This window comes from Asterias amurensis, chromosome 4, assembly GCF_032118995.1.
Source record: "Asterias amurensis chromosome 4, ASM3211899v1".
Taxonomy (NCBI): Eukaryota; Metazoa; Echinodermata; class Asteroidea; order Forcipulatida; family Asteriidae; genus Asterias; species Asterias amurensis.
In genome coordinates, this window is record NC_092651.1 from 24,101,156 (window position 1) to 24,112,938 (window position 11,783).

The following is an 11,783-nucleotide window of genomic DNA, read 5'->3' on the forward strand; positions in this document are numbered from 1 at the left end:
TGCGCGAAGGCAAGAACTGGAACAAAATAAAAACTGGGCTTAGCTTAATGCTAGTATGCTTGAACTGGTACAGTAACTATTTTGTCAAATTTGTAACATTTTGTAATAAAATTGTTCCGTTTGCAGAGGAGGGATGCGTCGATGGCCCCACCCCACTACCGGGCCAACCTGATACAGGTACAGACCACTGTGCCAGTAGTCCTTGCCAGTCCTTTATGAACTGCGTTCAGGATCGAGATGGCTACAGCTGTGTGTGTGCTGATAATAGTCTTACATGCGGAGGAGGTGAGTTTGAATGATCCCATCTTAGAGTCGTCTTAAAATGAGTTGTCAATATCACCATGGTGATTTGTATTGCAGCATTCTCCCTGTGCACAAGCTAGCATATGGGGGCTGATATGAACGACAAATTGCGTGTCGATACGCAGACATTGTGGCCGCTATGCAAACAAATAAATAAGTCATATTTTTTCCCTAGAATTCACATTAGGGCATTTAAAACAAAGATAAACACCAACTAAAACATATTCCTTTGAGCGTCCTTTGGCCAAATCTCATAATTTTGGGTCCAGAATGCCCCACAGTTTAAACAAATTTGAGAGGAGAACCCTGTATTGTGACGTCACAGGTTGCTTTGGAAGTTTGATACACAGTTAAGAATGATCTAAACTCATTGTTCATTCATTCATTCATTCATTTAATGGTTTATTAAAAATCTATTCAATTCACTGCCAGCAGCAGAATTACATGAACAGTTACATAGTTAAAAATTTTGAAATTGTGAAATCAACAATTGAGTTTGATTTCACATAGATTCATATTCGGATGAGTTTTCAATATCACCAGTGATTTGAATGCATTTCACATCAAGATGAGAGACAACTTCTGATTGGTTATTTTCTGTAGGTGATGCCAGTCTCCGCCCAATGAGCTTCAATGGTAATAGCTTTGTGCAGTATGACCTACTTGATATCTCCAGCCTGTCTGTACGCGTCGCTGTAGCCGTCCACACAACGGAAGCCAATGGTGTGATTATGTACGGTGAAGGAGACGACTATAGTGCATTAGAGGTATGTGTGTTCAGGAACAACCCTTTACTTTTCCAGTGACTAGACAGTGGAACGAGGGCCCCAATTTCATAGAGCTCCTTAAGCACTACAACATGAGCTAAGCATATTAACAAATATGCTTACCAGATTAGGGATACCAACCCAAATATAATTTTACATGTACTTAATGTACCATGGAATCCTGCTCATTTCTTCTGCTCAGCAGGAAAATGTTAAGCAAAATTTTCTGCTGAAATAGCCGTATGAAAATGGGCCCATTTGGCTTGCTGTGCCACCAGTCTGTTGGCTTTTTAACATTAAATAGTGATGCTTTTGTTCACCGAAATAGCTGGCCTGACCATTTGATGAGAATTTTGCCTGGTCTCTAGACGTTTTAACAAGCAGTCGTCTAGCGGGCCACTATTTTTACGCTGGTACAAATATGGAAGATGATGAGCTCCCAACTTCAATCGCTTCATCAGCACTGATCGTTGAATATCCCAAGTCCGTGGTTGCACTAGAAGGCATGGTACGCTTCATCACAAGGATGTTTTTCAGGATCTGGAAACAGGGCCCTCTGTAACGGTCAAAATTGTTCACTTGTAATACCTTAAAAGTGTTCAAATTGCAAATGGTGTGTTCAATTCTCTCTAATCTCCATCCAGTTTGATTCTTCCATAGTTTTGAAATAGCTCATAATTTAAAAAAAAATGATGCGGGGAAAACTGTTTTAAATCAAATTTATTTTTGTGTGTGCAGGTTTCAGATGGATATGTTAAGTACACATTTGACTGCGGAAGTGGCCCGGCCAACATTCGCCTGACTACAAAGCGTGTCGATGACGGTGACTGGCACGAGGTGTCCGTCAGCCATCAGGGAAATGTTGCCACTGTGACCCTAGACCGTTCCTCCTCGGCCACCGGGAGCGCAGTTGGAGACAAACGTGCCCTCAATCTCAACAAGATGGTATTTGGTGCGAGGGTGACGGACGGAATGCGCGTCCGACGTGAAACGGTTTCTGATGGCTTTGTTGGATGCATGGGTGATATGAACGTTGATGGCGTCAGGTTGGAGCGATCTGGAGATGGTATCTCTCCGAGTAGCATCGGAGAGTGTCCGTCTAAGGTACTCAAAGCTTGCTCAAGCAATCCATGCCAGCATGAAGGTACTTGCTTGGATTATGGCTACAGCTACGTCTGCGATTGCCGGCCTGGATGGAACGGCAACCGATGTGAGTACCCCTTCACCCCCTGTTATCCAGACCCTTGCGCCAACGGTGGTACCTGCTACAGCACCGGCAACGACTTCCAATGTGACTGCCAGGAGCCAAACACGGGGAAGACCTGTAACGAGGTTCTGTGCCCAGATGAGGTCTGCCGGAATGGAGGCGTCTGCTCAGCGAGCACCAAGACCTGCAACTGCTCAGGGACGGGTTATGGCAGCACATACTGCGGTATGGAGCTAACACTCTGCAGTCAGAACCCATGTAGGTACGGGGAGCACTGCGAGCAGCTTGCAGAGTCCTACAAATGCTGTAGTCTCTCCTCCATGGATGAGGTATGCCGCAGCTTGGACCTAGAGAGCATCCCGAACATGACAGCCGGTCCATTCTCAATCGGCATGATGGAGATCATCGGTATCGTCGTGGCAGTAGTGATCGCAATCTTCCTCGTACTGATCTTCGCGCTCTTCATGCGGCGCCGTCGTAAGAGATATCAATCACGTAATCTTAATCTGGATAGTTCTCGCTACCCGATGGAGAAACGTGACAGTAAAGGTTCAGATTATGAATATCATCATCCACCGAGTCCACCAAGCCCACGGCCGCCACCACTGCCTGACAGACCTGCTTCATACACTCCTAGCAATCACAACTCACTCAACAATCTGGACTCAGACAGGTACTTTTTATCTTATCAAAAATACGTGTATCTATAAAGACTGTAGGGTCCATGGGGCATACTTTGTGTTGAATACATCAGATCCCCTACTTTATAAGCTCTGTAATGGCAATTTCATATCAGTGATTATCAAAAGTGCGTCCTATGCAGCTCTACGAAATTGGGCCCAGGTCCCCAAAGATTTGCCTGAAAGCTGAAAATATTACTCAACAATTTTCTGCTAGGCAGAAATGACCAAGATACCAGTTACAGGAGATAAATGAGCAGGCTGTACATGAGATGTAGTATTTTGGCTGATAATTTTATTCAGCTTTATGAAAGTGGGCCGTGGAAATGAAGTCAATGTAAAATGAGAAGAGGGGTTTGAAATAATCTGAAATAATTATTTAAACAATTTTATTTTGTCTGCAATTTTCCACAGATATGGGTTTGATGACGCTCAGCCTTACCACGGTCAGCCCATCAGCCAGCAACCATCATTGCCCCCTCTGCCTTCCAACTCGGCATCGGACAGCGACTCCATTGCTAAGCCAGCCTGGGAGTTTGATGCTCCTAGTGCCCATGAGAGCTACGTTGATGGTAAGTTTGCCATTTCATGGAGAGTGAACTTGCTAAAACAACCACCCTTTCCCAAAGCACAACCAAGTACAAGTTGGTAAATCACAGCATAGAGTAAGAAAACCTGTGCAAGACAACGCAAACTCAAAGCAAAATACAAGCAAGCAAAGAAACGCAAAAAGATCTACAAAAGCTAGCTATAAGCATGTAAAGTTGAACAAAGATAAGAGATTCAAAGATTAAAGATGCAGAAAAGTCAAGTTCTTGAAAACACAGCATTCTTTTGCACCCTTCCCTCGGCAGAATTACAATATTATTACAATTAACCTTCTAGGCAAAGCATGATATCCGAAAGAATTTTATTTTTTTTACAACAAAATTATTTCAGAAGAACAATTTTAATACCAACCACAAACAAACTTATGGTTCATACAAAAAAAATGTATACTTTTTAATGAAAAATTAAAAGAAGTTATGATCAAAGCATTCACATAAATTTAAAAAGTAACTTTACCTTGCCCCCTTGACGCACCCTTAGGTCGTGACAGTGCCAAGAATGCCCCTATCAACGCCCACCACCCCCTGCAGCATTCCCATCCCTGCATCCTACCTCCTGCACGCCATGGCCACATGCCCCTGGAACCCCCAGCTTATGATCAGTACAACATGGCAGAGGTTACCTCAATGAGCTCCATCAATACGGAGAATGAAGACGACGCTTTGCCCGGTAAGATTAGTTCTCTAGTTATTGGAATTCCTCGCTTTAAAAATATACAAATTTTCATGAAAACTAATTTTTGTTTTTACCTTGCAGGCTTATTCTTGCGGGATATAAGTGGGTTGATCGGTCAACTAATTGCACTTTTGTAATAAAAATATCGTAAAATGAAAATAACTGATGCAAACTGCTCACCAATGAAAAGGACGTATGGTATAAATGCACAAAAAGGTTTATGGCAAGACGTTTCGACCCTAGTCAGACGTTTGATTAATTGATTTACTTTGATAGAATTTGATTGATCAAGATGTGCTAAATGGCCGTCCATTTCAACTGCCTTATTAAGGAGGATTAACCATTGCCCTCTGCTCCTTATAACACTTCTTATTATTTCTTCATCCACTATTACAAACTTTCTTTCGTCTTACAATTAATAACGGACCCCCTTTCCTTTAAGAAATTAAATAAATAATCCATTTATGTCACTTCTGTATGAACTAACTAATTACCTTCCACGAACTAATAAGTATTAATAACTTTCAAAGTCTCTTTAATCTCCTATGTGGATATAGAGAATAGGTTCGTGAGGAGTTCTAATGTTTTTAAAATCCCATCACTTTACTGATACTGTTTTGCATGTCAACATCCATCTTAACAGATTTATCCATACTTAATCATTAGTTACTTTACGCCGGTAAAATAGTCAACTATAAACGGATACCATCACCTTTAAGTTTCATTGAGTGTGTCGCGTTTACTGAATCCTAACGAAGCAAGTATTTCTACAACATGTTGTAGGACTGATGTTTACTTAGTGGTTTAAGTTGTTAGAGGTATATTTCTAATATTCCCCTGAAGTCGAGGGAGGATTTCCAAAGGGAATGATTCATGTGATGTGATTGCTCTGTATTTCTAGAGTAATTCTAGTGAAATGTTCACGAACAAACCATGTTAAACGGAAGTATACGTTTGGTAACCGCTCTTAAAACTAATAGAAACACAAACTTATTTGGGTTAAAATTACAGCAGCTTTCGTTAGAACAAAGCATTTTGAGGATCATTACACTACAAGGTATCGTGGTTATGGGAAAATGATATCAGTTTTTATCCCAAAATTTGAATCTGAGAAACGTAACTGTCAGAAACGATTCTCAAATTGTGTATTCCAATTACGGATCATGCTTCCTGCGTGGCCTAAACCGCTCCAGATTTTCAGCAATATCTCAAAAACACAACCACCTTTTGAAGTATTTTTTTGTACAGGTTAGTCTTGTTGTATAGATCTATATAGGATTAAAATAATCAATAACCAATTTGTTCCCGAAACCAAAGGTATCCGTTCCCTTTAAGGGCAGTGGACACTATTGGTAATTACTCAAAATAATTATTGTCATAAAACCTTTCTTGATTACGAGTAATGGGGAGAGGTTGATAGTATAAAACATTGTGAGAAGTGACGTAGTTTTCAAGAAAGAAGTAATTTTCCACGAATTTGTATTCGAGACCTCAGATTTAGAATTTGAGGTTTTGAAATCAAGCATCTGAAAGCACACAACCTCATGTGACAATGGTGCGACAAGTTTTTTTTTTCTTTCTTTTTATCTCGCAACTTTGACAACCAATTGAGCTCAAATTTTCACAGGTTTGTTATTTCATGAATATATGTTGAGATACACAAAGTGAGAAGACTGGTCTTTGACAATTACCAATAGTGTCCAGTGTCTTTAACATCCATCCACATCATTTTCTCTGATCCTAACTGCTCTTCATTTATTCAAGCTTACTCAGAGACTCAATAAACTACTCAGGGCTGCGGTAAGCTGTACATCTGCATCAGAGTCTGAAATCAAAAATATTGGCTGCAAGGTTGGGTCATAGATTGGTACAATACTCCAAAAAGTTAATGGTCATGAACACCTTACTTGGTAAGAAGCACTGTAGCTGTTGGTAATTTCAACTATTTTGAGAAAGGATTTCCTTTGAAGTAAAATGGTTTGGATAGTTTTCACCCCAAAACATACAAATCTGAGAAATGGTTCATGCATGAATTGATTCTCAGATTTTTTGTGGTTGACTGAAAATTCAAATTCTTTGGTTTCGTTTCGTGAACGCTACTGCCAGAGATGCAACCCGCCGTAGCCTCATTAAACTTAAAATTAATACTGTGATAGGTTTTTTTTTTCAACAAGTAGACACTTTATTCAGCTGAAACTTTCACATGAGGCTTTTTATATTTGCCTCCTTGAAAACTAGCCTATAAATCAGCATTATGCGAAACAAAACCAATCTACGACCTTAACCTTTGGTGAATTGAAAGCATCTTGCCTAGGTTGCATTAGTACCAAACATTGCATTATGCTGGACTGTGGTTTCCTTCCTCTTGCTCCTGAGGGTAACCAGATTGTTTCTAGGTTTAACGGGCAGAACGGGCTAGCATAAAAAAATTGCATCATGAGCACCTGATTTGCATATGAAACCATCCAATAAAAATGTATGAAACATTGCATTTATTCAGCACCTTGTACTTACCCATTTTGCTTGCTAATAACCTCTAACCTTTACCCCCTTTTCTAATAACTGACATTATCTACCGTTATTTCTGCCTATTCTGCTTTAATGCTTACACTTCGGATGTCACAGCCAATAAGGTTGTGCCAATTACAGCTGATGAGGTCAATAAATCGGCCTTAGCAGGAAAGCCTCCGTCTCCATCGACCCCGTCGTCAAACCAAAGCGACTCCGACACGAGTCAAGACACTGTGATATCGTTTGAAAAGGGGCAGTCGCCCATTAAGCCCTCAGAGAAACCTCAATCCCCGTCAAAAATGTCCCCAGTGGCTCCCGTAAAATCCATCTCGGATGGTTCCCCAACCGAGCCGAGAAAGGAGAACTGTCAAGCACTCAAGAACGTCGCCCCGATCATCCAGAAGTCCCCCAGCCCTAAGTCGCCCAAGAAGTACGCCCCAAAGTCTCCAATCCTGAAGAAGCGCCCGTCCAGTACCAGCCTTGTTCTTGAAACGGATATTGATGCCCCGATAGCCACCCCAAAAAGCGTCCGCTTCAACATGGAGCCTGAAATCAGTAGCTTTGAAGTGGATAGCTCACAATCAGACACCCAGACAGATTCCGACACCGAACGATCCTACGCCGACATGATTGGACTGAAAATAGAGCGTCGCAGCGACGGTGGATCTGTGGTTTCAGATCCATCGAAACGCAACTCTGACTGCGAGATCGGCTTCAACAACGTCCCTCCCTTAGACTTCTTAGAGACTCAGAAAGCCCTCGGGGTGGAAGGCCCCGTCCAGATTCTCGCCGACGTTAGTTGTCAAACGGTGGACGATAACAACGAATCATCGACGTCACCCTCCTTCTTGGAAATGGAAACCCCTCTGGAGACCATGACAGAGTTCCACGACACTCATCAGACGGTTTACATCACTCAGAACCCAGAGGAAGATGACGAAGAGGGAAAGAAGAAGGGTTAGGATTGATGTCTTGTAAGATGTAGTCATCGGTCGTTTTCAAATCCTCCTTGTAGTCATTCGATCATCCTCTTCCTTCCGTTTGTAACTCCATCTTGATATTTTCCATATTTCAGTTTTCGTCCTGTTGTGAAACTGTAAACCGAGTGGTATAATTTTTTCCCCCTGACTGTTTTGCCAGTTCTACCATCGTAATCCCTTTTGAATTATTTTGACATACCCTGTAAATCTTCTAGCATGCTCTAACAATCCTTGGTCATTTAGCACATGATAAATTAACAGGTACACACTTATTTTGTTGACATTACAAGTGTTTTTACTTATACCATCATTTTTCTTTCAGAATTATTTCTTTAAAATTATTTTACAAAAATGTTATTATGTATTAGGCATAATATATTCAACTTTGTACATTTAGTTTTAAATATTGTTTTTACTTTCCAACATTTTTCATTTGTCAATTTTAATTGTTACTTATTTTAGAGATCATGAAGTTTTGATGGTGTTGTATATTGTATGCATGATTTGCATTAGTAATGTATCTTGTATGTGGACGATTGTGATTTTTACGATACTTTCTCGCATCCACTTTGCGATGTTTGTGAGAACGATACTTTCTCGCACCCAATTTGCGATGTTTGTGACAACGCTACATTGGTAGAGTCATAACTCCCTTCTTTAAAAAGCATGGCTTGCCTATCTCATTTTTTTCTTGTATCCAAAAAAAGATATTCCAGTCCAAGTCTAAAATAAAAATAGTAGTTATCAGTCTCCTGACGATGACTAGAGCAAAAATCAGAAAAAATCTAAGACAGTTCTCTAAAGAACAAACTCTACCTGGCAAGTAGATACACACATGGTGTTACCGCAAACCAAATAATATATAGTAACTATAAATAAGAATTAATGAAAACAGTCGCTGCATATTTTGTTAAGCTTTGTCCTTCCCAGTGGAGAAATCTCAAAAGCTGTTCACTGACTCCTCTCGCCCAATTGCCAAACAGGCCCCCTAAGGACAGACTACCAGTTTGGATCAAAACTACCACACAGCTAAATCACAAATCACATTAGTTGTAGTTCAAGCTGCTTTCTGTCGGCACCCCCTCTCCCCCCCCCCCCAAAAAAAAAAAAAAAAAAAAAAACACAGAAGATTCTTCTTTGACCTTTCACCCTTGTTAGTGCAGCACGTTTACAATTTACTGCACACCTATTTAGAATCTAACACGCCGATGTTTTCTTGCTCTTTTCCTTTGGTCCTTATTGGTCACGTGCGGTGACTCTCCCCACGCTCTGCAACCTGCTTTTATTCCTTCTAGATTCAGGAGATATGTTAAGGCATAAAGGTACCCTCGTTAAAGTCCGTTTCTTGATCACTAACAAAACACTGGAGATAACGAAGTATACTAAAACAACATAAAAGCATGGAGGTGTTTCTCAGTACTCACTTAATTTAACATGAAATGGAATGGTGTGGTCAGAGTAGACGGTGGCCATAATTTAACATGAATGGTGTGGTCGGAGTAGACGGTGGCGATACTTGCCCTGTGGTTTCTTGTTCCTCATCTACCGACTGAACACTTGGGTCAAGGGTCAACATTCAGGGCTAATATTTAGACAGTTCTTAATGTTCTTGAAACACACGGTTGTATGAACTTGTTACTTGGTTACTTTTCAGTAAGAAAAAAAATAATAGAAGGGTAGGGCATGCCATCAGTGAACTATTTCTGTGGTGTAGCGCAGCAAATTGCTACACAAAAATATCAGTTCTTACTCAAAAGAATATTATCTCCAATTCAAGCATTGGTGGCTATTAAAAAACTTTTTAAAAAAATCATTAGTTGTTAAAACAAATGGAAATTGAGAAAACAATTTAATGGAAATTGAGGAACAAAATTTGCTGATGTAATGGTTTTTGGAACATGATGCAAAACCACAAACAACAAGAGTGAATCAATTGATTCACAAAGTTTTCACAGATGTGTGGTATACTCCTTAAGAAGACTGGCACCTTTTCCATGTTTGTGTAGAGAACCTTGTGAACTGTCTGAATATGAGTCTAGGAACAAGGTCCATCACATAAGAAGATGTGCACTTAAACACTACTGCATGCTCACCCACACTAGTGACTGTGTTTTTAAGTTGGGCACTTTTATTTCCTGCGTGATTTTATGAAGCTTGTTGGTTCTCGACCAAAACTGCTCAAAATGATAAAAGTGCCCAATCTTGAGACAGTCACATCAATCTTGAAGGAGGCTAACTCATGAAATCATTCTCCAACTCTCAATCTTACCAAATAATGATAACTTTGCATCCCATTGTCTCCACCAATCAGGACAGTCGGTTTGAATACTCAAATCCTCCGATATCATCTACTTGTTGCCTAATTTGTCCAGCACTTCACATCGAAACTAACCATGCTTAGCATGGAGTCAAATTACAGATGGTTTAAGATCGAGTTAAAACAGTTTGGAAGTTGAGTTGGCATGCGCTGATGGTTTTTAATGAAGAGCTAGACCATGTCACCCCGTTCGAAAAAACGGGTGAACCTGCGCATTCCACTGCATTCCTAGGCAGGCAAGATACTACCTTGGTCAAATTGAAACCATGTTACAACAACATCTTGAATTGTAATAACAAGTTGATAAAAGTCGACTGGTGGAATCCCTTAAAAAATGTTAGATTTTATGTTTGTTTTTTACCATTGAGCTGTGTAAAAATTGAAGAAGTCCAGACTCTGTGGCTCTTTGAGCTGTGTACAAATTGTGCCTGCAGGAAGTCCAGGCTCTGTGGCTCTTTTGAAAACATGTTAAACACATAATATCACAGGTTACATGGTAAATGATTTGTTTGGTCCAATCAAAAATGCCAAGAATGTTAACTCAAGACTGCATCATTCTTGATTTCCGCAGTGAGAGCTTGACAATTATTTTAACCTTTTCTGTGGTATCTTGTGGAAATTAATATCTGTGTGAATGACATTGGTGATATTTCTCTGGTAAAATGACATGCTGATTTCTTTTAATAACACCTTTCACATTAATGTGGCATGCTGACAAGAAAAATATGTTATCTGTGGTTGCTCTTTGACTGAAAACACTTCTTTTACTTTAGGCATTTTTCCATACCTCATTTTCTGGTTGGAGCTTGTGTTTTGAATGAAGAATATCTTGAGCTTGGCATGCCTTTTGTATGAGCCAGTTGTTTTAAACGTTTTTTTCAGGTCAAATTTTTACAAAACGACAAGAAGCACCAAAACTCCAACCAGAAACAAGTCTTTCTTTTTGTTGTGGTCGTACATTCTGGTCCATGTTTCCGTCTGTTGTCTATTTATGTTTCTGTGTTGATCCAACATCTGGGGCCAGTTTCATGGCTCTACTTGTGGTAAGCAAAGAATCGGCGCTTGTGGAAGCACAGAATTCTGTGCTTACATCAAGTGTATTTCATGGGTAAGCAGGGAATTTTGGCTAGTGCGCATGCGTACTCCACGTTACTAGGCATTCCAGGCTTTTGCAGCTAGCGCAGAAATTCGACTTGCAGTAAGCAAAGAATCAGCGCTTGCGGAAGCACAGAATTCTGTGCTTACATCAAGCATGTTTCATGGGTAAGTGGGGAATTTTTGCTAGTACGCACACGTACTCCTTGTTACTAGGCATTCCAAGCTTTTGCAGCTAGTGCAGAAATTCAGCGCTTGCACATAAGCAGAGAATGGTTGTTATAAGGGCAGAGTTCAGCGGTAAGCAGAGCCATGAAATAAGCCCAGGTGATCATACACACATCAACATGCGGCTTACTTTATACACAAACATTCAGAACACAAACATTGCTTCAATCACCCATTCCATATAATTCCTTACACTTATTTCTTGTAAGAATAGTTACTATTTCAAACCAAATTACACTCCTCATTTCTAAATCTTAATCAGACCATAAACCTTATTATGGGACGTCCATCTCGGTTTTATTCCATTCAACACAATGTAACCAAACTAGGGCTGTGATGACAAGAATAGTCTGGTACCTTCTAAGAAATGGCCATTAGAATTTTGATCACGACTAGAGCAGTCCTGAGACC

At 40.3% G+C, this 11,783-nt stretch overlaps 2 protein-coding genes across 3 annotated transcripts in view; both read left to right on the plus strand.

Moving 5' to 3' along the window:
- Nucleotides 1-11,783, plus strand: part of LOC139935815 (protocadherin Fat 1-like) — a 123,400-nt gene that overhangs the window by 104,753 nt on the left and 6,864 nt on the right. Inside the window, exons 26-31 of one of the 2 annotated variants that reach the window (XM_071930412.1) lie at nucleotides 127-285; nucleotides 907-1,070; nucleotides 1,809-2,950; nucleotides 3,372-3,529; nucleotides 4,047-4,235; nucleotides 9,028-9,054. In XM_071930412.1, coding sequence (XP_071786513.1) covers nucleotides 127-285; nucleotides 907-1,070; nucleotides 1,809-2,950; nucleotides 3,372-3,529; nucleotides 4,047-4,235; nucleotides 9,028-9,054 — 1,839 coding nt within the window. The remainder of the gene's footprint in view (nucleotides 1-126; nucleotides 286-906; nucleotides 1,071-1,808; nucleotides 2,951-3,371; nucleotides 3,530-4,046; nucleotides 4,236-9,027; nucleotides 9,055-11,783) is intronic. The other variant, XM_071930413.1, reaches the window with a different exon arrangement.
- LOC139935845 (uncharacterized) lies at nucleotides 6,785-7,983 on the plus strand (the record flags this gene model as incomplete). Its single annotated transcript, XM_071930444.1, has 1 exon — nucleotides 6,785-7,983. A coding segment is annotated over one exon (930 nt), but the record flags the coding sequence as incomplete, so codon positions are not given.